This window comes from Anarrhichthys ocellatus, unplaced genomic scaffold, assembly GCF_004355925.1.
Source record: "Anarrhichthys ocellatus isolate YVR2014 unplaced genomic scaffold, GSC_Weel_1.0 scaffold10, whole genome shotgun sequence".
In the NCBI taxonomy this organism is placed as follows: Eukaryota; Metazoa; Chordata; class Actinopteri; order Perciformes; family Anarhichadidae; genus Anarrhichthys; species Anarrhichthys ocellatus.
The window spans coordinates 561356-588660 of record NW_022280040.1 but is presented as its reverse complement, the minus strand read 5'-3'; the positions used below and the strand labels follow the sequence as shown (position 1 = coordinate 588660).

The following is a 27305-nucleotide window of genomic DNA, read 5'->3' as shown; positions in this document are numbered from 1 at the left end:
TCATCTCCGTTTAGGGTCCTGTTCAGACAACAGCAGGTTGTTGAGTTTGATGACAATGTTGGCAAAGTCGGTGAGCTCCACAAAGTCAGAGGTGATGATGTTGACCCCCTCCACCCCCGGCCTCTGAGCCTCAACCCAGGACATGATGGTTGGCAGGTTTCTAGAGCCAGCAAAGAAGAGAGTTTGTATTAGAAGGCAACAAAATGACACCCCTTTTTTTGTTACACTAAATATACTGTTACTTGAATTTAAACTGATCCACTGGCCTTGTGAACATATTTAAAATATCTAGGGCCAAGTTTCCGTCTCTAAGGGTTATAGTTATGGCTTTATCGTTGCCAGACTCCAATCAATTGTTCCTTGGCTGAATGTCCACCAAATTTCATGACAAGCTGCTGATAAGGATTTGAGAAACAGTATCTTGATGTGGGAGAAAACGGTACGGATGGAAGAAGGGTTAAAGTGAGTGATGTTTGTGACTGTCTGTCTGTCTGTCAGTGTGGGCGTTCTTTACCACCATTGTCTCAAAATCATTGCTTTGCATTCAAATACTTTCTGTTATGGTTCTTGGCATAGAGGCACAAACACACACACAAAGACTGTGCCATGACTCTGTAGCTGTATCACTTCCAACACCCTTAAATTCTCCACTGTGTTTGAGCCGCCAGCAGAACAAAACCAGGAAGTCAGAATGTTTAACCAGCGGCGATAAACAATCCCATTTCCTCGGAAGTGCAAAATTAGGCCGCCTCCTGTCTCGCCAGAGAGTCCGTCCAGGAGTTTTATACCCCAGCACCAGTGGCTGTTTCTCTGACTTTTGAGGGGATGGTGGGTATGTCCTCTGAGTCAGGATTTCCTCTGTCATTTCCACTAAAAGCTTTGGCTCAACAAGCTAGATGGCTGCTGGAGTTGTGCAGATAATTTAGTCCGTGCATAGGAAGTAAAATCTCTTATCTGAGAGATGAAATGAGTTTCTGTTTGATCCTCCATAGTTTGGAAATGGATAAAAAAGGATTATAGCTAATCCTTAGTTAAATAAACCAGTGAAGTGACAGAATTTTGTAACAGAGACGTCAAACTTGAAGATGCATGCTTAGACAGATTCTTATAGGCAGTAAACCTGTTGTAAGTAGAAGAAACATCGACATTGGTTTTACTACTACACTGCATTCTCCATCAGAGGGTGTGGTGAGATACACAAATAGCTGTGCCAATCACAGGGAAGCATGAGTAACAATAGGTCAACAAATGTACAGAGGCTTCTTCAGGAAATCATATTGTTGTCTAGATGGGCGCAGCATGGCACGATGTCAACACACAGCACCACAAATCTGCAGCCACACACAGACGTGTTATTTATTTAATTTGTACAATGATAATATATAAATAAAAAATGTTGAGGAAGCCACCTAATCTATTTCAGTTTTAATTCTAATGTATCTCATGCCATAAATTTAAACATCTACATCATATTGATAAATGGGACACAACAGCGTTTACACCGTCATGCATTTCAAGAATAGAACATGAAACGCCACTTGTGTATAGGAGGTAATGACACACAGCCATTGACTGTGTTGGAGAGTGATTCTTTAAAATGGCTTATTTAAATTGTTTGCATCATTCTCTTATTACGTTGCATTTGCTCCAAGTGTTTAGTTTGCTCTTGTTGATAAGGCCCTTCTTCAAGAGCATGAGCAAAGATGAGGATCCTCTTTACTGCATGCATTTGTAGCATTTACTGTACTGCCCTCTACTGGCCGCATGCCAAAGTAATGAGCAAAAGAGAAGCAGACAAGGTCCAAAGGTGCATGAGCAGCACATACATGCTCAAGCATGCTTAGACACATGTTTAATAGCAAGGTATATGTAAAGCTTAATGTATCCAAACCACCAAAAAAGTTGACATTGTAATGCATGTATTCACACACCCTCCACCTTCATAAAATACCCCAAACGTAGTGACTGACCTTTCCACCAGGTAGCTGCGCAGCCCCCAGACCAGGCCCTTGGCCACGGTGTTAACCTTGGGTGTGAGGATGGCCTGAGACACGTGGAAGGAGCCCTGCTTGGCCCTTTCCCTCAGCGTAGTTTCCAGGAACTAGACAGGAGAATGTCAAACACACCCAGTTGAAACACAGCAAATGTCATCGAAAGCACCCCTTGATGTGAGGTGTGCGAGGAGTGTGGACACAGCTTGTGTAGTTGATGTCTAAACTGGTGATTTTTTAGCTTGAATCCTACATCGTGTAAAAATAGCGAATCACAGATATATTTGTATTGATTTTCCGCTGAATGGGATGAAAGAAGTATACATGGTTGCCTTCATGCTGAGTAGTTTTCACAGCCATTGTTGTTTTCTGACCTGTGTGAGCTTGTTGGGTTGGGTGGTGTTCGCCCAGGGAGCGGGGATCTTGTTTCCCGGCCACATGACAGGAATGCCCTGAGCAGATGGATGATGGTAGAACACAATCACCTGAGGAGAAAAGCAAATGAAAGACAGTGAATAGATACGTTTAAAAGACTGCACAACTGATTGGGTGTCTCAGTGACACTTTTAACAAGAAAGCTGGCTGCCCTTTGGAGCTGGTAATTGTGCAAATCTATCCTCTGCACACTCTCTCTCCTACTCCTTTGCCAACTAAACCAGTCACAGATTAGGGTCATAGGAGCAGGAGTTAAACTGATAGCATCGGAATGAGACACGGACATGCACAGAGAACCACGAGGAAACAAAATCGCACCTAAAACAGGAAGCACACATACGTGAATGTCCACGTGGAGCTTCCCGTGTCCACATATATGAGTATGCGTATATATAAAAAGAAATGCATGAAGACAGACTAAAATGAAGAGTGCGAGATGAGGAAATCAAGGAAGAAATGTAGGGAAAGCCCCCCAAACGATGAATAAAGATAAATGGAAAGAGAGTGTGAAGAAAGGATCAATGCTAAATACCATGAAAGACGGAAATGATGGAAGAAGGGTTAATGGGATGATGTCATAACTAATTGACTAATTGAGGATTACCTGTCCACAGGAGTTAAATGGGCCGTCCAATAAACACACGCCTCCATGCTGCTTTTACTTGTACATGTATGAGCTTTAAATGGCCTGAGATCACCGGAGTCAATACACACACACACACACACAAAAAAAACTAGTTGGAAGTGAAAAAAAAATTGTTTTGAAATGTTTCGAGGAACGTTGTACGTTCACTTTCATGGATGAATTCTGATCTCACCTGGTATTTGTTCTGCCAGAGGTAGTCCAGAGTGATGCTCTCCACTGCACAGATGTTACACAGCTTGCTGCCAAACACTTCCTTGAGCATGTTGATGAGGTACACATGATGCTCTGCTCCCATTGCATAGTAGTGGTTGAAGTCAAGAAACACTACCTAAATCATTCAAACATCCGAATCACATAAGTGTGCCAACTCCTTCTATCTATGACCATGCTTGTGTATCTGCGCTTTCTTCAAATTGTATTTCATAAAGAACACTACGCAAAGCGCTTCTCACCTCTTTCCTGTGTCGGTTTAAGAAGGAGTTGACTTCTAACAAGCCATCGCACACCTGTGGGGGAGAACAGAGCTATGAAAGGCTGGAGGTACTTTCCTGCATCGAACCTAAAAGGTCTCCCTGTTTCACACGGGGGACAGGCACATGTCAGAATCACCCATTTCTGAAGAGGGATGCTTCCGACTAAACTCACAACCTTTGATCCCTGTTCAAGGGCATCTCCATCCCACTACTGACAACGTCAGCTGGAACACTACGCTAGCAGAACACATTCTCTGCTCATGCTGTTGGACGAAAATAAAGGACAGACATCTGAATAAGCGGAACTATTGGAAAACACATTCAAATGCACTTTTGATTATTTGAGGACTTCAGACATCTGATCCAGAAAGACAAAAACACTAAACATAATACGGATAATACTGGAATGTGACTGATTAAATCAAACATATTTAAATCACAATAAGAAAGAGCAGGAGATTGTAGCCTAATGATGCAAGCATTTAAAATGTCAGTATACTCCACCGCTCACCTTGTGTCCAAACAGGCCATGGATGAAGTATATCTCATTTCCCTGCTCTCCTGGTTTGGAGGAGACCCGGAGATCAAAGTAGCGAATTCCTGCCTCCAGCTGCTCTTTAAATGTCAGGTTCTAGGAATACAGGAATTATATATTACATTATAACAACTGGCCACAAAACCCGACACATCTGTTACGCTGTGAAACATACAGATTTTCTGGCCAAAATAGATTATTGAATATGTCATCTGCAAGCTATCTGGCTCCAGAGATGGTTAGGTTTGTATATGTCACTGATCTGAACTCAGTACCTGGGTCATGGACCACTTCACCATGACTTTCTTGGCCAAGACGCTGAACATGGTGGCGAGGTACTTCACGTATGCCTTCTGGTCGGGTCCCACAGGAGCGTGCACATCTACCCAGTAGGTGAACGAATCGTGAGACCCTGCAAGAGAGACGATAATGATGATGAGAAAAGAAAAATGAACAGATCACATCCAATTTTGACCCGTGCAGCTTTGTTATCTTCCCGAAGTGTACAATGATGGACAGATGAAAAGACGCGGAGAAACCCAAACACCTTTACGCACGGACATGGCTCACCTGGCACGGCGAGGTGTTTGAGCGGCATGGCACTGAGCATGGAGGGGAGCGAACCCATCCAGTCGGCATTGACATCGCCGATCCCCGCAGGTCGGGTCTTCATATCAATATCAGCTTGTCAACCCCCCCCGCCCCGCCCCGCCCCGCCTCGCCTCAGGAAACCGCTTTCCAGTGCACATGCAATCCCGGTGACGGAATCCCGTGCGCTCCCAACAGGTAAAAACTAGCGCGGATCATCTTGCGATGTCTCAGTTAATCTAGGCAACACATAGGACCGGTTCAAGACGTCCCGTTTCCTCGCCCGGTTCTCGGTAGGTTATTGCCTGCGCGTCGCGGTGTGCAGTTCTCCAGCCGGCGAACCAGGCATCCGTTGACGAGACCGACCGGCGGGTAGCTAACGACCGTGATAATCCTCTTAGAGCAAAATTCTCCTCGTTATCCCCTTCTCCTGCTTCTTGGCTTTACCTGCCTCGTGTGTGCGTGTGCGTGTGTGCGTGTGTATGAAGACCATCCCGTGGACACACGCAAACCCACAAACGCAGGGCCTGCAGACAGATAGAGGTGACAGATTAGAAAGTTGTCTCAATTGTAGGCGGATTTGTTGTGGTCTATAATCAACAACCCGTGACTCGTAGGCTGCAAGGATGAATGCACATAAAGCATTCAACACATATGGATCATTATTTGCGACCTCTGAGACAATGGCGAGGACAAAACTAGGCTAAAGTTGATGCTTCGACATCAAAAGGTGTGTGTTCATGCTTTGGCCAGTTCTATTCCTTTATATCCCATGGATTCATTACTTTTAACTGTCCAGCTGGCTTGGTGTAGCCGACTTATTAAGCCACAAAGGGCTACAAAGAAACAAAGGCCAATATAAATAGCCATTAATAAACTACTTAAACGCGTCTTTGCTCTCTATTGGTCGATATGGAAAACCACGGCCCGACAGCTCCATCTATTGGTGCAGCGCGTGGATTACAACTGTGTCCAGAGAGGCGGTGGAGTGAAGAGCTCTCACACTTGTCACTTTTTTTGTCATCCCAAATATCAGTGTTGTGATTGCTCTGGAATAAAAGGGACACGTGTTTGGCAGACTTTTTTTCAGTTCAAGCAGCTGTGTTTTGGGAACAAATTATTCATCCTTGTCACTTTTGGTGTGGAGCTTACTGTATAAATAACGTAGTTCATAAAAACTAAAAACCTTCACCTGTGGCTGTAGTTCCTGTTTTGTGTTGGCTATTTCATATAATTTTGTCAGACTAATTCCAAGACTGTAAATATTTTAGGACACAAAATGACTTCATTTAATATTACTATCAAGCCAACTCAAAGTTAATTAAACTCTCAATTTCGTTGTGGGTAAGGCTTTACACTTCCGCAGTCCCACAAAGCATTGCGCTCGCAAAGCCACTCGTCCCCTGGCAACTTAAACAAGCGTCGCGTTTGTGTGTGCGTTTCCATGGGGAGAGAGTCACGCGCGCACACACGCGCCCTTATCGTAAGAACTAGGTTTAGATACTACGTGCATTTTAACTGAAGAATCGTCGTGTTATCTGCAGGACCAGAAAACGGCCGAGCAACGGAACTGCACCACTAAATGGTGAGTTTAAAAGAAAGAAGGACATCATTGCAAACAGAAGAATGGGCCTGAATAAAGGGGGTCAGGGAGTTGCAATGTCAAAGCTGACATGTCAATAACAAATGTTTCTCTCGTGTTGATGTTTTCCTGATGAAGCAACGTTGCACTGTTTATTATGGGCTACAGAAGTTTAAGCTGGTTTGTCAAAGCTGCTATTTCTTTAGAGTTAGGCTGACGTCTTGTTTTATGGATAGCCTGCTGTGTGTTACGTTGTGTGCGTGACAGCAGAGTTACATATGGGAAGCAATAAAGTACACCTTTCTTTTACCAAGTAGGCCTAGGCCTTATTACATATTAAAGGAACATGATCAAATGTAACTGTTTGCTTTCCACTGTCAGGTTTGTGTCTGCCTTTGTTTTCAATATAATTGACCTTGAATAGCCTGCTAATGTCCTGTGGCCTGGACAGGCTACATCTTAATTCCCTTTAAATCCCTCTACAACAGATTGCCATATGTGAAAGCTGAGTACAAGCCAGCAGTCCTCTGGCTGGCATCCCGACTTGTCTTACTGCATATTGTTTCAGTGAGGCTGAAATAGCAAGCAGGGTTTTTGTTTAGAGAAATCATTTCTACTTTGCAGTGGAAAATAAAGTATAAATTGAGGAGTATATATAGACTACGGCATGCAAAAATGATGACAAATCTTCAAACATTTACACATTACTAATTGCACTGATTCTCTTTAGATGGGAGTTCCTGGCCCCATCCAATGAATCAAACACATATCTCATTGTGTTCAGCTGCCCTTGGCTTATCTGTAACTGCATGTCATTTAAGTGTTAAATCCTTACACCCAAATGCTCACAATCATTTGGCTTTTATTGCTTATAATGTGTATGCATTTCAGTATTTACAACCAGGAAAGCCAAAAATGACAGGGTTTCATTTCATTACGCATATTATGTCAGAGTATGCATTGGGTTCTTTGGTCAAGTCTTGTAGTTACACGCAGGGTGACCAGCTATGCATTTAAAAAGGAAAATAAAACATTTAATGTCACTGTATGAAAATCGCTGTTTATGTTTCCTAGTCCTTTGCCTGAATCTACAACGTAAGAGTGATCACTGTGGCGCCAATCAAATCCTCTTGACAGACGCGGTGCCAGTAAGCATGATGTAACATCCTATTTACATCCCTGTGGGCCTAATCTGCCTAGGGCTGGCTTTGTCATCTCTCTTGGGTGGTCATGTTGGAGCCTCTTACTAGTGAGACACACACCTTATCCTCCTCACTGAGAGAAAAATGGTTGTCGCTTTTCTTTGTCCTCAGATCTATTAAAAAAATCCTGTATAGTGGGGATTATCCAGGAGTGGGTAAAGCTTCTAACTGTTGTGAGATTTGCTGCATTTGTAGTTGACTGGTGTCCACATGCTGCTGCTGATGTTTCTTTTCTTCACTGTCACCAAAGGATCCAAAAGGCACGGTGTCAACTCTTGGCTGATCACCAGGATCCAACCTCTCCAACAGCGGATCAGTTACTGCAGGATGAGTTTGGATCTTCAAGAATTGGTGAGCATGGTGACACAGTGGCCGACTGAAAATCCTTCCTCCTGGGAAAAGAACAGTTGAACTCTTCTCGAGAAGAGGCCGGGCAAAAGACATTTGGTCAATGAATCTGCGGTGTGTTTCCTCAACTTGTTTTATGCAGAAGGAAAGTTAACAAGCTGATGACACCGTCTTGAGAGATGATGAATCGCTACACCACTCTGAGGCAGCTGGGTGACGGCACCTACGGCAGCGTGCTGATGGGGAGAAGCAACGAGTCCGGAGAACTGGTGGCTATCAAGAGGTGAGGATGGTGATCATTTTTAAAATGTAAATATAGTTTCTCACTGTTAAAGCAGGGCAATATATCTATATATATGAATGTTATGTGGGAGTTTGGTTATTGGACATAGCTTAAATATTTACTCTCACTAGTTTAAACGGCTGCTTTCCATTTTAGTGAAGCTATACAGTTGGCTGTTTTCACAGCGGCCATGTTGACATGTCATAGCAGGGTAAACACAGGTGTCATTGGTACATTTAATTAAGGCCACACTGTAATCTGTGTGTCAAAGCCATTCCAGTGAGCCAACCTGCACAATACCAGGGCATAAATGAGCAGGGCCATAATTAATGTTGTCAATCACACATGTGTTAGCCCTGTAATGACATGTCAAAATGGCTGCTGTGAAAAGTGAAATGAATAAACTTGGTATTAATTGTGTCAAAGTCCATGTTGTGTACCCCTAGTTTATAAAAAATATCATGTAAAAGCACCAATAATCACCCCCAAAATATCATCCAATTATTGATAGCAAGACATTTTAATAAAGAATACTGTGTTATTTCATTGTGACAATATTAGAGTAGAGTAGAGAGTATATGATGTATTTGTTCCAATTTTCCATGTACACATTTGTACAAGTTTGTTCACTATAAACACGAGTGTATTTTAGATTTTAAATGTAGGAAGTCAACTCTGGCCTACTCCATATTTTTAATAATGTATATCGAATGTTGACCTACTTTAACAGTTCTACAAAGCAGATGTACTTCATATACTACTACAGAAGTATATTTAGTAGGACAAAATATTAAAAAACTCAAACTGTCATATTTTGCTCTGGATAAATGTCATATCAAAAAAAAAAAAAAGAAAAGTGAAGGGCTCGTGGTTTCCTGCCATCACCAGGCCAAACAAACCAGCTTACATGCCTTTGTTTGAGCAGCATGGCAGCAGGGTTCAATAATAGATGAGAAACCGTGGAGATGCGTCCACCGGTTGATCATTTGGTTACCGTGCAAGACAATACATGTGGTGACGGTGAAAGGGAGTGAAAGTAGAGGGAGTGTGTCAGGTTGCCGACATTGTGAAAGGGACCAACGAAACTGGCAGGTGGAGAAAAGATATCTGCACATTCTGTAACTCTTAAATAACTCCGGTTAGAGGCAGCGGCAACTTGATCAGAGGAGATAAGCCATCCCTACAGGTGTCCCGTATAACAGCTGCTGTGTGGTTTTTAATGCACATAGCAACACGTACTAGATAAAACTGACAATACAGCCATTGAGAAAGATGTATTTCACACTTAATTCAAGTAGATAAGAAAAACAATAAAGCCTATACGGTCCAGAATGGCAATTAATATCACTTTACATTCTAGAGTGTTTGCTGGTTTTGTTCTTGAAATGAAATGAGCTGAAATTGGAGACTCCTAAAAAAAAAAAAAAGGAGCTCAATTATTGATAAAGACACACAAAAGAATTGTATAAAGACAGGGACTCTCTGTATGTTTGGTGTAATTTATATGCCCTGCAAATGTGTTGCCCTCCATTCTTTAGCTGATGTATATCTGACCTGTACTCCAAACTTAATGTCTCTGTTTCTCTCACAGAATGAAGAGGAAGTTTTATTCATGGGAAGAATGTATGAACCTAAGAGAGGTCAAGGTAAGGATGGTGATACTTTGCACAGGTTATGGGACAGCTTTTGGCTGCTTCCAGAGATGAAAATATATTTTTATTGGCAAGATAATGCTGCGCGATAATGTACGGCAGCTCCTTTAACACAGCTGACAGTTGGCTTTCTTTGCGCATCTTCGCATTTAAAATATTGCAAATCAACTTTGTAACCCATGCTTTAAAAAATGTCACACACTGAAAAAATGATCGGGAGCGGTAATTAATGTTCTACACATTAAAAAAAACAAAATTCTGCAGTCTCTTTATTGTGCACTTAAAGTTACTACCTCCCATTACCCTTAACTACCCTCAGGCATTTTCTGATTCACAATTGCAAAGATTGAATGTATTTGTGTGCGATTACACGAGTGACATCATTCTTACCCTTTTTCCACGACTTGTCACACCAGTCACTGAAGAAGCTGAACCATGCGAATGTGGTGAAACTGAAGGAGGTAATCAGAGAGAACGACCACCTCTACTTTGTCTTTGAGTATATGAAGGAGAACCTCTACCAGCTCATGAAGGACAGGTAAGAAGAGCAAATACCGCACTTTTGCCAGGCGAATGTCTTTAGAAGGTGTATAACACAGCGGCTTAGTTTAATACCAGAACACAGAGTTTCCAAATGTCAGCATCTGGTCAGAGTGGACTCTGGAGCACAAGTGGAATATTTCCTATTTCTGTCAACACACCTCGCTGTCATGAGTTGACGTGCATTAGGCTCTTCTTTGAACACAGCTGCCACTAGGCTAACACCTTCTCGGGGGGGGGCTCTGATGTTTTTGCTGGTTTGGAAACCCCAGGTGTACTCTGCACTTACACTCACATGGGTTCGTCATCTGTGTTGTTGTTTTTTCAGCATTGTCTTACCAGTTAGTTTGTGTACAAGGTGCAAGCAATGTGTATGCAATGATTCTTACATTAGCCCGGCTCATGAGAATTCTGTCAATTTTATGTTTACAGAAGAAAGTTGTTCCCTGAATCAGTGATAAGAAACATAAGCTTTCAGATTTTACAAGGCCTGTCATTTATTCACAAACACGGTAGGTGTACCGTGTTCCCTTCATGCCTTACAATTGCATGAGAGTGGCAGCATACTGCAAGATTCATTGATGAAACGTGAAAACTTTTAAAAGCTATGGAATATGGAATATGTCAACCAAAGAGCTGAAATGTCAAACTGGTGATTCATTTATCAGAATCTTGTAGTTTGTGAACCCTTCATCGCTGCCTCATCTAACTCATTGGTCTGCATTTCTATAACTAATGGATGTGTGCAAGTTTTAAGAATATTACAGGAAACTCATTCATTTAAACTTGTGCATGCGTAAATGCAAACAAACACACTCACAGCCAGTCTGTGTTTGCCTTACAGTACATGCTTCCACACATTCAGAGCGCTCATGCTTTGTTTTAGGATTTCTCTTCCTTTTAAAACTGCTTTTGCTGAATTTCTCTTTTACCCCCCCCCCCCCCCTTTCCTTTCTTTTCTTTGCATCTCTTTGGTCGGCTGTTAAGAGAGAATAAGAAGTTCTCAGAGAATGAAATTAGGAACATCATGTTTCAAGTGGTGTCTGGGTTGGCTTTTGTACACAAGCATGGTAAGATGCTTTACTCTATCATTCCTTACCTGTTTCAAAGTACCACGACATTTCAGTAGTTTGTTTGGGTATATATTGTAAATAAAAGAGTCTTGTAATTTAGTGTGACCCTCAGATAAGACACCACAAGGGGCGACAGGAATCCCGGAGCGCAGAATACAGAATTAATACAGGTTACAGGAATACAAGGAATTTAACTTAATCTGTCGAGTAGATATACTGCAGGCTGATGAAGCAGGCGTGCAGACATGGAGGGATGATTAGCTGATTGCCGACAGGTGTGTATGATGAGCAGAGTCGGGGTGCAAGAAGAGCCAGGAGGACAACGTCCGCACACAGAAACAGACGGGGGGGGGGGGGGAAGTGCTGGAAACACAGGACAGAGGGAAACGCAAGGAACACTAGGAATTAAGCTGGATAAGCACGGCCATGGCTGTGACAGTTAATACTGTAACTGCTAAATGCACTGACAACGTTTGTATTTTAGAGACATTCCCTTTCATATCTATGTGGTGAATAAAGTACTGTACAAGCAAGATTAGGTAACTAAGACAGCTTGGTTAAGGTTAGAGAAACACTGTTGCCATGTTTAAATAATGACAATGTCAATGTTGAATACTCAACATACTCAATACGTCAAACATGGGCCACTGCTGTCGAAGGCAAATATACACCCATTCAGCAGCTCCCTAGTTTTCCTTTTCTTGTGCTATCTGTGAGTTTTGTGCAGCATTTGCAATGAATGTAAAATACTAATATAGAATAGTTGCATATGATTGTAATTTGGTCATTTGGCCATTGTATAGAGTTGACTCTGTACACAGTGGCTCAACTTGATGTTAACCTCGCCACAGGTTTCTTTCATCGAGACATGAAGCCGGAGAATCTGCTGTGCATGGGTCCAGAACTGGTCAAAATAGCAGATTTTGGACTGGCCCGAGAGATCCGCTCCAAACCCCCCTACACAGACTACGTATCTACCAGATGGTGAGAGTAGTGTCCGGGCATCAGTAGCCTTCTAAGGCACAGAGAACTGCTTAAGCATCAGTTACAGTGGGATACACCAGACAAGAGCTTCAGCCTTGTAAAATTCCCATTATGCTTTCTGTTTGTGCGGATATGCAGTATGACTTGTCGGCTGGTTTATTTGAGTGTGTTTTCTGTCCAGGTACCGGGCTCCAGAGGTCCTGCTCAGGTCCTCTACCTACAGCTCTCCTATTGACCTGTGGGCTGTGGGCTGCATCATGGCTGAGCTCTACACTCTCAGACCTCTTTTCCCGGGCAACAGTGAGGTGGATGAGATCTTTAAGGTCTGCCAAGTCCTAGGCACCGTCAAAAAGGTGAGAAGAAACTGAATAGAGTGAGGTGGGAATAAGTGACCTTTATTCAAGGTTTTAAATGTGTTAACAATAAGCCAAATCAAATCATTGGGGATATTTTTTCAATTAAGTTCTTTACAAAGTAAATCCATATGTAGACAAAGACCAGCATTACCCTCTCTGAACAATTGGCAGACATACGTTCAAAGACTTTTCCCAAATCCATAACTATTTCCTCTGATTGCTAAGCAAGGAGCGGTCAAAGCCAATTTATGGTATGCCCTGGTCTTGAAATGGTATGCGACCTCAACCACAAGGGCAGTAACCAGGAACCAACCACTTCTGTACTGTATATGTTCCATTGTTCATGGGATGTATTGCATGGTTATAAAAGTGTATTAGCGCACAAGAGGGGAAAAGTGATAAATATAACAATGAACAACATCTGATTGTTTCTTTCCTTAGACGGATTGGTCAGAGGGCCACCAACTAGCGTCTGCTATGAACTTTCGCTTTCCCCAATGTGTGCCGACCCACCTGAAGACCCTCATCCCTAATGCCAGCAATGAGGCTATCGCCCTGATGAGGGACCTGCTGCAGTGGGACCCCAAAAAAAGACCCACTGCTGTACAGGTAGGCAAAACCAAACCTAACGGTCAGGTTATACAGTAAGAAGTCAAAGCTTCATTTGCCATGTATGGTCAATGTAAATGCCATTTATTGGGAGTGAAAGCCTTCTGTACCATAAATCAGCACATAGGGGGACAAAGCATCATATGTCTGCGATTGGCCTAAGTATTACCTGTGATTCAACGACTTATTTGGACACACTTTCATTTTTAAACCTAAAAAAAAATTATTATTTCAATTACAGTGCAAGACTCACCACTACATGCAGATTATCTCTTGCCCCAATACTGAGATTGCATTAGCATCCTCATCCCAGTCATCACGATGACTGGGATGTTGATCGTGTTGATCGTGGCAACACGATGGTCTGATTCATGTTTGTATGTATAGGGGTTAAAGTCATTGACTCTAGTGTTTTGGAGCACATAAGGTTGCAGACTATTCTGAACAACAATGCTGTTTTCCTTTCTCTGCCTGTCTAGGCCCTGCGTTACCCCTACTTCCAGGTAGGCCAGATCTTAGGGCCTTGCCCTCAGAGCCAGGAGATCAAGAAGGTCCAGGCCAGGCCGCCGGCCCAGAAGCAGGTCTCAGAGTCCAAGGCTGATCCTCAGCAGTCTTCCTCTGACTCCAAAGCCTCCACATCCTCCTCCAGAAACCAACATCAACAGCCTCTTCAGCAGATTCCCCTTCCCCAAGCTGAGAGTAAACCAGGAGGCCTCAGCCATGCAGTGAGTGCCTTCATGCAAATCAGACCTTTATTTATTGTATTTCATGTTATAGATCTTCTAAGGAGAAGGACTTGTAAGACAATTGTATTGTCTTCATCTGCAGAAAGCAGCGCCGCTGAGCAGTGAGAACGGCGTTGGTGGTGGTGGTGGTGGTGGGACGGGGGTGCTGAAGAGTGGCCGTCGTCGCTGGGGTCAGACAGTGGCCAAGATCTCAGACAGCTGGGAGGAATCCGACCCGCCAGAAACCGCCGCCTCCAACTCCAAGAAACCCAGCCTGGGGAACGCAGAGGAGGAGGGGAGCCTGAAGGAGCACCGCCCACAGTAGGTGCTTTGAGGTCCTAACAGGACTGGATTTGCAATTTGGAAAAGAAAATGTAAGCATTGATGTAAGCAACAGTGCATTGCAGAGCGCCACAATATGTGTTAAATTTAGCTGTCTCATGCGTTATTTGAGACGATATGTTATCTGAGTTGTGAAGGATTGTCATATGTAGTTTAAAACATGATCTATGCACATCAATTATTTCATGATTTAATAATTTGATAAAACTTTATGTGATGCGCTTCTCTCAAACACATTAGGTGCTGTTTGGCCTTCAAATGTCTGGTTTCTGTTTTCAGGCCCAAGGAGCAGAAACCTCTGTATTCCTTCAGCACAGTCACGAAGCTACCCAACAATGTTAAGATTGGCCAAATGGACTCTAATCTCCCAGGATCTGCTGCACGGCAGCACTATCTGAGCCAGTCACGATACCTGCCAGGTAGGACTGCATGACTAACAGCCAATTGGGTAATCTTTATCAATGGAAAGAGGTCATCAAAACGTAGTGTTATACAAGCAATCGGCATATTCTTTTATAACATGTGCTTTCTTTTATCTGTGTAAGGTGATTTATTGTCAAGCATGACTGCTGGTAGATGTATTTACCTTTTGATAAATGGGCTATGTAACGAATGTTGTGATTGCAAAAATCCGGAATTACTAGCTTAAGAGAACCTCAGAAACTCAAATCAGCTCGTCCACTAACACAGATGTCAATAAATATTGGTCATTAAACCAGGGATCGTCCTCATACCAAGTAAATACAATCAGGCACCATTGCATTCACCTGGAACCACCTGATCATAACATATATTTATGTTGCTTTAAGGGTTGATCGGCAAGAATCAGACTTCTGGAGATAAGGAGTTGAGTGGTTTGACGCTGCGGGATTTGTGGGAGAACTCCTCAAACACTGTAAATAAACCGCTTGCTCCTATTGGAGGAGGATTATCCGTCACCAGAGACAACGCAGGTAAGGACTAACTTCTAATGTAGAGGTGTTAAGAGAGTTTGATGGAGTGTGCAGTGGGACGGGGCTCGGGTTCCCAGATTTCACTAACTGTTTGTCACAGTTTGCCAGTTTTTGTGTCCTAATTTTTCAGGGAATATTTCTTTTGTTTATTTTACCCCTCAAATATGTTTAAAATAACACATCGTACCCAGTGTGGAAAAAAAATATTTTTGAGAATCTATAACCGAGCCAACACCTTATGTTTGGCAACAAAAATAAACATTGACCTTACTCAGTTAGCGATAAGGGTAATGCCAGCACCGCGACTCACTTTCTTTTGCCATGCAGTGGAAACCTGGCGACTGTCAGTGTCATGTACTGTTACATAATATGACACCGTCCTCTGTGGGCCACAAAAGGAACCAAATGCTAATGATGCAGCTAATGTCTCCTGATCAGTAGTTATGGAGCCCTTGAAAAAAAAAAAAGCAGTGTCAGGAGTGAGCCTATGTGTCTGCGGCTTGAGAGAAGGGAGACTACTATAAATCATTTGTCATGTAGACAGACACAATATGTGTCCCCGCTGTGCTCTCCTCTTCTGTCTCTTTCTTTCACTGTCTCTCCCTCACTGTTGCTTATTCATGAGATTAAGGCTGCCGGTGGAAGATCAAGTGCTCCCTAAATTACCTTCAACTGAAACCCCCCCCCCCGCCCCCCCTCCTCCCCCCCCCCCCCCCCCCCCCCCGCTCATTTGTCTCACCTCCCAGCACTTACACACAAACACACACCAACGTTTGTTTTGATACACTTATGAATACACCTCATGAATGTATTTTTTTTTTCTCATTTAAATCACAAAAAAGTGCTACCGTTCTTTTTGTTTTGTCTCGTTCTGTCAACTTTCAGCTGAGATGCACCTTCGTCAGTGCTAACATGTGCATGATATTTTTCTTCTTCTTCTTCTTCTTCTTTCCCTCTGATTGCGTGCATATCTCCTCCGACTCTACTATTTGGTGCGAGACTAGAAGAGAATGCCTCTAAATGTGAGGATAGCCCACCAGAGAAAACTGTTGTTAAAGAGAGAATACTGGAGAAAATCGATCTCTCCAAAGGTATTTCACTGAGATGACTTCAAGTGAACTGCTTTGTTGTTTTTCACAGTTGGAAGCTAAGTTGTGAATTGACTTAACTCTTAAGTTGCTATGCTGAAGCTCTTTTGTGTCTACCAACATTGTGGTTGTAGTTGTAGTTGGCTGATACAACAAGCTTCAGGTATTCACCCAGTGACTTAACATGCGAAAGAAAGCAGCTGCTAAAGGCTCAGCAGGAGACAAGGGTACAAATACACAGTTTAACCAGAGAACTCCAGTGGCTAAATAGATGTTAAATTGCACTACAACCACAACATCTTCATAAGGGAACAATGAGGCTTTCCACTAACTACACTGATAACCATCTGTGGCTGCTGGTGAGGCAGATCGATGGAGACGCCGGGGAAGCTGAATGACTTCAATCACACGGCCTTAGTCATTTGTTTGGGTCCTCAGTAGCTGTTGTATATGCAGTAGCTACTTCACACACGTTCACACAAATCATTTGTATCAGTAAAGCCAAGTGTGAGAACATCTATTAGGTGTGTTTACAAAGTATTTTAAATGTCGCACATTGTTTTAGCTTGTATGATACATGGAGGCTGTAACATTAAAAAACACAACAAATAAAGACCCATGAACTGTGTCTTTCTCCTCTTCTAGGGAACTTTGTAAGCACCAAATACAACCTCTCTGGTGGTTATATCCCTTCAGTCCAAAAGAAAGAGGTGGGCTCAGTGGGGCAGAGAATCCAGCTTGCCCCTTTGGCTGGCCAGCACGCAAGTAAGCTTTTATTCCATCCACGTGAAGCTGAGAAAATGATTCTTGATACTTGTGGGTCGGATAACCTCCCCTCATATCCGGCTCAAAAGGTTGCACTCATCAAATCTTAAAACAGTCGATGTATTCTGTAAGAATAACCGCCCTCTTGTATGGCCGTCCAGCACTCGGCCATCATGCCGTGCCTGACAGATTCCTGCTCCTTTACTCTATTCAGTTTCCAGTTTCTTGCTCGCACTATTTCCATCCAAACTCTCACTCACTGGCACTGTGTTTCCCCTCTTTTCTTTTCACTCTTTCAGTCAATCTGTCTTCTTCTCCTGATAATAAAAAAGACAGATCGAAATCTGCAAAGCCCAAGGCCATATCCGAATCATCTTTGAGCGAAACTAATGAAGGTATTGCCATTATAATAGTTGCTATTAGGCTTTTGTTGATTTTGTTTTATGATTCTGGCGTGATTACTTGTGTTGATAGAGGAAAAAAAGATGTCCTGTATTGTTATTGCTGTCCGTTGCTTTTGCTGCTACCAACAATACCGGTTTTGTATTTACTTTTGATGCCATTTTATAAGCTGGCATCAGTGTTTAAAGACAGATACCTGACTATATAGATACTGCATTATCACTGTATATATTGGAGACAAAATGACTGACAGGCTTGTTCCTCCAGATTACGAGGGCTGGAAGAGGAGGGCAGACAGAACTCAGATGAAGGGGAGCAGCTACTCGGCCCTGGGGAAAACTTCCGGGAATCTCCTGACCAGAGCTCCCCCCGTGCAGCCTGTCCACGGCAGGGTGGACTGGACATCCAAATACGGTGGAACTCGGTAGTTCAGAAAGAAGGCCATGCAGCTTCTACCGCTTGTTGGGACTGTTGCCTAGTGGTACACATCTTTGGAAGGAAGTTAAGCCTAAACACACTCCAACCTGGGGGAAATGCTGCATGTCCCCTGAAACAATCTGAATCCAATACGGCGGTAGATCTGGTAGAGGACAAAAAGTAGTCACACAAGATGTTCCTTCCCACATTCTTCAAGGAGACATTTTCCCTGCCACAATGGCATCACTTTGTTCCCAGTGATGCACCTGTAAGTGTGCATGGAGTCTGTATATTTTGAAGGTGACGGTTGCCATGATGCTGAACCAAGACGGATCCCGTCTGCTTGACAATCCCACTGCTTTCCTGAAGGAGCCAGTGTGAGCCAATTATGCTGTTAGTGTTGTATTGTGAGTAGGATTTAATTGTAGCATAACTTTTCATTTTTTTTGTACTCATTGTCAAGTATTGTTTTACTACTGATGACAAAGCATAATCAGTAATTTATTAACAGCTCCTGCAATGCTATGTTCCCTCTGCTTTTATTCCCGTAACAAAATCTTCAGTGTAATGGCTACAAAAAGGATTACTTCAACTTACTGTGTACTGCACACCTCTTTGTATTATTAACTGAGCATTTTGTAAACCTTTTATACAAATAAATACATGAAAGTTCATAATGCATTCGCTCAAAAAGGACAAGACGACCATTCCTATTATATAAACAAGGTACTATATTTCATCCATTACAAAATGACATTAACAGCAAATTACAAATGCTGTCAGGAAGCTCCTGGAACAGAAGAAGATGGGGTGCGCATCAGAATCTCGACTCCATCAGGACTCCTGCGGTTTCTGGAGCAATGTCAACCCAAGCTTCCCCACCATCACAAGACTGGAAGCAGAAAGAAAAGGACATGTCACATCCCTGAATATGTTTGTGTGTGCGAGTCATATGAATGGCATGAAATAGATACCTTGCTGCAGCCATCAAGCCGGCTGGCATGAACTTCCTGGATCCATAGAACCTCTTTCCCATGACGGCAGTCAGAGCTCCGGATGTAGCTGGAAGATAGAAAATCAGAGTGCGTTATGACCACAGAGACACATCACTGTTAACGTATTCACTATATACACTCGTCACATAGTTTATCTCCATGCAACGCATGCACGCTATACAGTATAGTCACAGTATACCAACCGAGGGACACCCAAATATTTTTGGGGTCGTTGGAGATCTGGTAGGCACCAAAACCTGCGAGGCCACCGAAGAGAAGACCCGCAGCAAGGGAGGGTTTACTGCCTTCAAGAAAAAACACACAGCAGATCAACACCTGCACCTGAGAGCATGCATACACTGGTGTGTTATGGGAGTAAAGTATTTCAGTTTCATAGTGCAGAATTTAATGAATATAGATACTTAGAAGGCAATTAGGTATACTATACATTTTAAAGATTGTAAGACTGTGGTTATCCTAATTCTTCTTACTGGAAATTGAGGGATGCAATGATATGTAAAAATAAAAAAGTGCTCTACATACCTGCTTTCACAAAACCAATGACTCCCCCGGATGAAATGAGGGCTGCATATCCATATCCGACCCAATCCGCAGACATGTTGGACACCTGCAAATTGTTGTGTTCACGGTAACTATTGAATTCAGACGACTTCCTACTGTTCACTTACAGATGCAAAAATGCCCAAAGGAATGTCTGAGGGCTGCGACACAGAGCTGTTATAGAAAACTAGCTGAGGCAATAAAAGATATAGAAACAATGTTTCCTCTGAGGAAGTGTTCCCCCGCTGTCACACAGCTGCGTTCGTCTGTTTTTGATCACAAATCGTTACATTGTGGGCCAACTCCAAGGTGCATGGGTGCGTCTGGATTTTGAGATTAAGCTAGCTGCTGTACAGTTTTAGCAAGCGCGCCAGGAGCACAGACAACTAACACACGTGCATCGCTTACACGAAGGTTCACAGAATATTTAACCTACGCCACTTTTTTGTAGAACAATTTGAGCTTTATCAAGTCTGACATTGTCACAAAAGGAAGCTTGAAACGCAAATGAAGCCACATACAACCTTGCTCTTTCAGTTTGTCCTCTGTCACAACCAACGGCAGCCTGTTCTCCACCGGGCACAAATTATTGGTGCACATAACACGCGCTACGGTGCTGATGGGAAATGTAGGCCCTATTGCTTTGGAGGCAAGTGCTGCGTTCACGAGAGGCGGAATTTGTACAAACAATGATAATAAATTAACAATAGATGGCGTTTTTTTCTGATATGAACTTTTCACATTTTCAAAGATGTATTTTTTTTTTTTTTAAATTAAAACTTTTGGTTGACATTCACCAAACCAAGTGTAGTTGATGACATTGAAAAAAAAGTGTTTTTCTAACTATGACTATGACTATAACTATCACTTGCCATGATATAGCATGTATGCTACTGTGTGTTTGTAGCTTAATGACTGACGATACTCTAGCTGCTGCAGAAGTATGTTTTATGTTTTATGTAAATACATTTCACAAGCCTTGTTTCTTCCCTGGTTTTCATGAACTGGACTACTGTGAGTAGCAGTTACAATTACATCATAGCACTTGAGCTTTTTATTAACTCTCTACTGTGCTTGAACGCAGAAGTAATTTCAATCCCCAGTATCAGTAATCAGTAAAATCGTTTATATATATCTATATATATATATATATATATATATTTAAGATTCATTCCATTCCTAATGTTTATTAAACGTAGTATATTGTACATAAAATATTATGAGGCCTTTATGTTTGTCTCTGCAGGCAGAAAGTAACAGTAGCAATTTGCCGTGTGTGTACGATTAGTGATTAATTAACATGTTTGACATAATCATTCTATTTATTTGTCGCACATAATTTGACACTGCCACCTCCTGAGATTAATTCTGCGCCCCTGAGCAAAGCTTCCCCATCTGTTTCCACATCGATGTGCATTAGTCAACAGACCATCATTTCAAAGTAAGTTCCTCTCAGGATTATCATCTATGAGGACCTTTGTTGTTTGACATGTCTCCATAAAAAAATATTTTTCCTATGCTGTTGTAGCGGAACAAACAGTTTATGACATAACAGTGAAGATAAACTACAGGCCTTGCAGGACCTCAAAGGACCGTTGATGGTCGTCAGACACTAGAGTGGGACCTTTTATTTTTACCACCACAAGATGGCACCGCAGGATTAGATTAAGTTGTGTTGAAGACATACCCCCAACATCTCTAAACTGTAACTGGACTTGATTTTTTTCTCCCTTTTTAATATATTTTGCTTTACATTCAGAGAAAAATACACAAAATATCACCTGTAACTGCATCAGAATATGTGTTTTCAGTATTTGGAGCCTTGTTGGGTGATCACCGTGAAAATGGACAGGTTTAGTCTTTGGAAGTGTGATTAGTGTTCATAAAGAAAACAGGTGGATTAAGGTCAAAATATAAAGAAAAAGGCTTATAAACCCAATGAATGTCGTCTATTTAATTTGAAACATGCGAGTGATAAACCTGACATTTGCCTGAATTCTGACCCGTGGCTATATTTGTATATTTCACTAATTTGAACATGTTCCTTTTAACCACCTGCTATTTTTTTTGGACTGGCATCGGTTTGGCAGTTCCACTTACTGGAATGCTCGCTGCGCACACATTCTCATTTGGTTTCAATTACCTACAATATTGTCTTCCATCTCCGGAAGCAAGGTGGCGCTATGATACAATGTATCACCCTTGGGAAGCAGCGTTTCATACAATGGGCCTGAAACCTTCTCACTCAACAGACACCCATTGATCTCACGGAGCTACGTGGGGATTCTGTACCGGGATAGCACCGTCCTCAGCAGGCTGACACGTCCAGCTGGAGTGAGTCTGCAACAACAAGAAAATCAAGCTGGGCATCTTTTCTAAGATCATTTTCCAACTTCTAAATAACAACTCGTGGGGGACAAGGAATCAGTCCCATCGCCGACCAATACTTCAATACAACAAGGGAAGGAGGAGAGAAAATAAAGTAGAAAAAATTGTCAATGGACCGCGTAATTTACGCAGTTTATGTCTCAGCATGTTTTTGAACGAGACGCGGACCAGTAGGCCTACCACACACCCACGCACACACAACAACACCAATACCAAATACAGAAAATATTACATATAATAATAATAATTACAACAATAATTACAACAATAATAATTTATTGTAATTTGTATAAATGTGAATGGCCATACACATTGCCTCGGGGGCAGCCGTTGCCGACGCCTATTAAACACAGCTCGCAGTTTTTAGGAAGCTGAACGTTGCCGGAGGCCCAGTGCGATGGTGGAAGTGGTTGAAACCAAGCTCTAGACAAACAGCCTGGATATCCAAAGGGGACCCCGCTCCTGTCTGAGAGTAACCCACTCTCAGACAGCTCTGCTTTAAAACTTACTCCTCCCTTAGTGCGCAGAGCCCCAAACAATATTTCTGATCCCCCCCCCCCTCTCCTTTGTCCAGTCCTGGTGAGGTCTTTATAGCTGCAGGTATTGTGTGTGTAGTTAAAATGTGTTCGCCTTTGAAGTCAAACATGAAGGCTTGTTTTAAATATTAACACTGCAAACAAAATAAAATATATAGATCCAATGCGGAATTATGCAATGGCACAAAAATAAAACAACTATAATAGGATAAAATGCAAAAAGAGATGTATTTTTTCCGTCAAAAGTGTATCCAATAATCTCAGTGCATGCATTAAATATGTTTAATATAAAGGTTTGATGTAGTGAGGGAACCGACGTGCAGCTGGCAGCGACGTGCTGTCTGAATGTGTGTCTGCTCCGTCAGGAACTTGAAAGAGGACAAAAAGGGGTTTTGGACTAAAGCTTCGACCATTATCACCCATGTGAGCGCACGTGTTGCTCTCCTCTGTGGATGTGTGTGTGTTAGTATGCGTGCGTGTGTGAGACAGAGAGAGGGAGAGCTCATTCGCTCTTGGCCCGAGGGGTCTACATAAGTATGTATTAGAAATAAACAGTGGATAAATAAATAATGACCCTCACAATAGCTGGGTAGCTTTCTGTGTAGAAGTAATGATGTTGGCAGTTAACCTTCAAGTTTTTAACTTGACACAGTTTCATTTGCAGTGAGAATTCATGTTTTCTAGACAAAACAGTAAAGAAGAAGAAAAAAGGAAAGATAACTATCAAACATATTACCCATATAATTTAATATAACTTTACTTTGGTCCAAACTATTTAATTATCTTGTTTTACTCTCTAATAAGTCATATTTATAAATTCAGTTTTACCATAAATGAAGGGGAAGGTAAACCACATCATAGTTTTTCACACTTTTTATAAACGAAAATAATGTTTGATGTAAATTCACCTGATGTAAAGAAGTGATCATTCGATTAAAATGTATTGTATATGTTAACATTAACTTAAATTGAAATTCTGCAAGTATAATAAATATGTCTTATTAATAGCAATGGCTGGGATTAGACTAGTGCTGGCTGGTATCTCAGAGTTTCCTCAACAAGTAATGTCGAGCTTTCTTTTTGTTTCGTTTTATAATTTACTGTTTCATAAAAACTCATTGACTTGTCTTTGAAGACAAAAGAGGCCGACACAGCTCCCAGACAAAATAGGCTGTTTAACTCTTCCCAGGTAGCTTCTCCTTTCTCGTCCACATCCGGAGCATTGCGCATGCGTCACCAGGTGGCTCCGCACCGTTTTTTTTATGGCCAGGTGAGACGATCCGGTCAGGTAAAAAAAAAGAAAAAAGAAAAAAAGTAAAGGTTTAGTTTGGGACCGAAGGCTCAATGAGATAGACACGGCACCGGATCGACCAAAAACCACCAAAGGCAGCAGAAGACAAAGAATGTCAATTATGGGCAAAATGGGAGAATGGCAGGTATGTGCTGCTTAATGTGCTGCTTACTTTAAGACAAAGACACGGCGGTGGAAATCCATGAAAACTGTCAAAGTGTCGACTTGTTGTAGGAAGAGGCTGCTCTCGCGAAATCTTTTGTAAAGAGAGGTGGTGCAGGTAGTTTAAAGACGCATAGCTTTAATCCGTCAGGAGATCATACAAAGAAGTTCTTTTATTTTGGAAAACTCTGTAGCCTCACAGCCATCTCGTAGTTTTTTTTTTTTTTACCGTGGAAGCCCGAGGATGTTGATCGCATGTTGTTATAGGCTGTAATGACTGCACACGCCTTTCAGATGCACGGTCATGTCTTTGATCATAAATTAGAAATGTGTGGAAACAAGACACGAGATGTGGTTTTGTCCAAATTGGAGTATTGTTTTTTTTATATTCAACGCAGCCCTTACTCTAACAATGTGTCGTTGCGCCTTTGAGGTGAGATCTGACTTTTCATAAATGCAGCCTGCACTTCGCATATATTCACAGCGGTTCCACGTTCGCATTACATGTTCTCAACTCACAAGTTACAAAACATCCCATAGTGGACTTAAAGAGTCTGGTCTCGCCACTGAAACCATGGCCTTGTTTTGTGAGGTGTGGAGGATAAAATAGACGACCTGATGAAACAGAAAACTTTAGTTTCACTCGTTTTAAAAAAGAGAGAGAGAGAGAGAGAGAGAGAGAGAGAGAGAGAGAGAGAGAGAAAAGATCATCACTACAGACAACCAGGCCGGAAAAGAAAGACACTCGCATAGCTGTCATTGTCAGCCAGTTTCATAGCTCCATTCTCATTAATAGCCTAACTGCTTGCAAAAAGGCACTCCACCAAAAATGGTAATCCAGGTTTTTAAACGAGAGGAGCCAACGCCTTAAAGAGCTGGCGACCTGTCTGCTGACCCACGACCTGCTGAGGTGAAGGCTCGGCCGGCGACAGGGCAGAGCCAGGCTCCCCGAGCCGCTCATTCAAATGAAACAAGGCCATGTTGTTGTGTTAATTATTTACATCCCCCCCCCCCCCCCCCCCCCAAACCCTGCGCCCTTACAGGTAGTCAATGGACCTGTAGAGCCGCTCCGAATGGCTCACCCTTTTAACATAACATTAGAAGAATAGCCTCTCAAGGTCTCCACTCTCAATGGGATTAAAATAACAGTTTGAGAGTTAAAAAAAAAAAAAATCAAGGTTGGCAACAAAGTGTGTGGCAGGGTTGCATTTGCATTGGTCTGCTGTCCGAGAGAAGTAATGGATAAGACACTGGGATGTGCAGGACTGAGTCAGTGCACTTCAGCAAAAAGTAAGTGATTTTTATAGCAAAGACATCTGTAAAACATTTTTTTTTATCATGCAAATTTAACGTTAAAATAGAATTTCTGGAGTCTAATGTGCTTTTGTCAAGCCTCGACTTGTAGAAACCGTCCCAGGTGCATGCAGATCCCCATGCATGGCTGTACCCTCCTCCCCCCCTCAACAAACAGTCACACACACACACACACACACACACACACACACACCTCACTGAACAGTAGGAGTAATAAGCATGTGTAGCGTCTTGCAGCTTTAGTTTTTACCTGTGCGTTGTCCATTGGTGTTGTGTGAGCAGATGGGGGGGAATCAAACGGCTGTTGATATGCTAATGAGGCCCTGTGCCAGTGTTATTACAGAGCTGCTCCAGCCCTTCACTTCCACCATTAGAGGGAGACCTCAGAGCGCAAGACAGACAGAAGCCCACAGCTTCAATAAAAGTAGTTTTTCTGAGCGGGGAGCACAATTCACTGAGTGAAAACAAGACTAAGGCGATATCCTCACTCAATATCCACCTCAACAATCCATGAAAATGCTTTGGAAATTAACTGATAACATTAAATATGAAGATTGCGAGGTAAGGGGCTCCTCTTTGATTTGTTTAATTTAATTTAACTTTTGAATTTTTTTTTAAGATGATCATTTCAGGGGTGTGTTGTATTGTTTTGATCCAAATATGTCATTCCTTTGACAGCTGTTAGTGAACACATTTAATTCAAGTGCAGAAAGGAATAGATCCATGTTTTTATTAATTAATTTCATAGGTTGTTCTTTTTGTGCATTTGTGTAGAGTACAATTAGAAGTTAACAGTAATAATAATGAATAATACGAATAATAATATAAATTATAAGAATTATAACTACAACAATAATGCTAATGATAATTATAATAACAATTTGGCATTATGGCAATAACTGCTTTATTTAAAATGTTAGTTGCTTGAGTAAATTCACACCAGTTATTTATTTTTTTCTTCTTTAAATTCCCATAAAAAAATTAGATCCAAATATGAAACGACTCGTGGAAACTTTAAAAATAATATACACCATGCATTTAATTAAAATAAATATTTTCGACTAAATGGCAGATGAAAGCTCCAACACAGCCTGCTTCATTCACTGCTCAAATGGCATGGACATTTACCCCTCAGTTTTAATTTATTTGAAATATGAGCCGTTAGAAAATGCGTGTGTGCCTGTACGTGTGGAGTGCATACGCTCACTGATTGTTGTTATGGCCATAGACAAAGTTTGGCAGTAATATCAGGGACTTGTTTAGGAGTGGAGAAGCCGGTCAAACGTGTTTCCACCCGCGTCCTGAGAGGATAGGGCCGGCCGGGAGTAGGAAAACAAAAGCTGGGCACCTCCTGCGTTCATGTTGTGGTGTTTTTTTTATTGCTTTTTTCCCCGCTGGTAGATTATAAGAACATATAAAATACACAATCGATATCCGGTCACAGCCCGGTGCTTCATTATTTAAAAAAAAAAATGTGTGATGAGGCAGTTGAGCTCTTTTAGCCGCGTGTAAAAGTTGAGTAAGAGCACCGGATCCGCGCGGCCCTGTCATATAGACTTGGGGGAATTTATTTTTCTCCGTCTTTCTGGGTTTCAAATTATAAAGTTAGCCGGGTGCGACTCTGGCTTTTTTTTGGAGTCGAAGAGGAACCGGAGGATTAATTCGGCGGAGACAGAGGAGAGAGAAAAGAGACCCATTGTGGACAACTCGCTGTCGGAGTCTGAGGTGGAAAACAAAGAGGCGAGCGGTAGAAATGAGCCGCTCGGAATGCCCATAACGTCGTCTGCTGGATTTTCACCCAGTTCAGAGGTGCACGTTTTTTCCTTCCATGGTTTCTTCCCCCTGTCTGTGGTCCAGCCTGCCTTCATTCCTATGTCTTTCTTTCACTTTTGCGCTTTGGCCCTGGGACCCATTTAAAATGCCCCCCCCCCCCCCCTTCCCCCCCTCCCTCTCTCTCTGATTCGTCAGACGGGGAGTGAGTGTCCCTCTTTTTGTCTCTCTCTCTCTCCACTCCCTCCACAGTCTCTCTCTCTCTCTCTCTCTCTCTCTCTCTCTCTCTCTCTCTCTCT

The 27305-nt window shown here is 42.2% G+C and overlaps 4 protein-coding genes across 13 annotated transcripts in view; 2 read left to right on the top strand and 2 right to left on the bottom strand.

The window, feature by feature from the left end:
* plcxd2 (phosphatidylinositol-specific phospholipase C, X domain containing 2) lies at positions 1-4753 on the bottom strand. The gene is made up of 8 exons (XM_031850534.1): positions 4651-4753; positions 4356-4492; positions 4057-4176; positions 3525-3578; positions 3245-3400; positions 2366-2476; positions 1971-2101; positions 1-160 (listed from the first exon to the last, which is right to left on the bottom strand). Exons 1-8 carry the CDS (start codon positions 4751-4753, stop codon positions 1-3), a joined length of 972 nt encoding a protein of 323 aa, XP_031706394.1.
* A 1371-nt stretch (positions 4754-6124) lies between these two features.
* Positions 6125-18865, top strand: mak (male germ cell-associated kinase). 8 transcript variants are annotated; one of them, XM_031850485.1, is made up of 17 exons: positions 6125-6253; positions 7703-7803; positions 7943-8083; positions 9675-9729; positions 10152-10273; positions 11263-11345; positions 12200-12332; positions 12514-12685; positions 13130-13297; positions 13777-14022; positions 14126-14343; positions 14644-14783; positions 15174-15317; positions 16322-16408; positions 17051-17170; positions 17470-17565; positions 17840-18865. In XM_031850485.1, exons 3-17 carry the CDS (start codon positions 7980-7982, stop codon positions 17998-18000), a joined length of 2049 nt encoding a protein of 682 aa, XP_031706345.1. In that variant the 5' UTR covers positions 6125-6253; positions 7703-7803; positions 7943-7979; the 3' UTR covers positions 18001-18865. The 8 variants fall into 8 exon arrangements, with proteins under 8 accessions (XP_031706345.1, XP_031706346.1, XP_031706347.1 ...); XM_031850486.1 differs by lacking the exon at positions 11263-11345 and adding an exon at positions 10708-10787; XM_031850487.1 differs by lacking the exon at positions 16322-16408.
* tmem14ca (transmembrane protein 14Ca) lies at positions 18697-20120 on the bottom strand. Of its 2 annotated transcripts, XM_031850495.1 has the most exons (5): positions 20070-20120; positions 19528-19612; positions 19188-19289; positions 18964-19051; positions 18697-18881 (listed from the first exon to the last, which is right to left on the bottom strand). In XM_031850495.1, the coding sequence occupies exons 2-5, from the start codon at positions 19601-19603 to the stop codon at positions 18824-18826; spliced, it is 324 nt and encodes a 107-aa protein (XP_031706355.1). In that variant the 5' UTR covers positions 19604-19612; positions 20070-20120; the 3' UTR covers positions 18697-18823. The 2 variants fall into 2 exon arrangements, with proteins under 2 accessions (XP_031706355.1, XP_031706354.1); XM_031850494.1 differs by having other exon boundaries at positions 19528-20099.
* A 5519-nt stretch (positions 20121-25639) lies between these two features.
* tfap2a (transcription factor AP-2 alpha) overlaps positions 25640-27305 on the top strand; it is an 11986-nt gene continuing 10320 nt past the window's right edge. For both annotated transcript variants that reach the window (XM_031850387.1, XM_031850386.1), the window contains exon 1: positions 25640-25797. In XM_031850387.1, the coding sequence (XP_031706247.1) occupies positions 25747-25797 (51 nt within the window). In that variant the 5' untranslated portion in view covers positions 25640-25746. The remainder of the gene's footprint in view (positions 25798-27305) is intronic.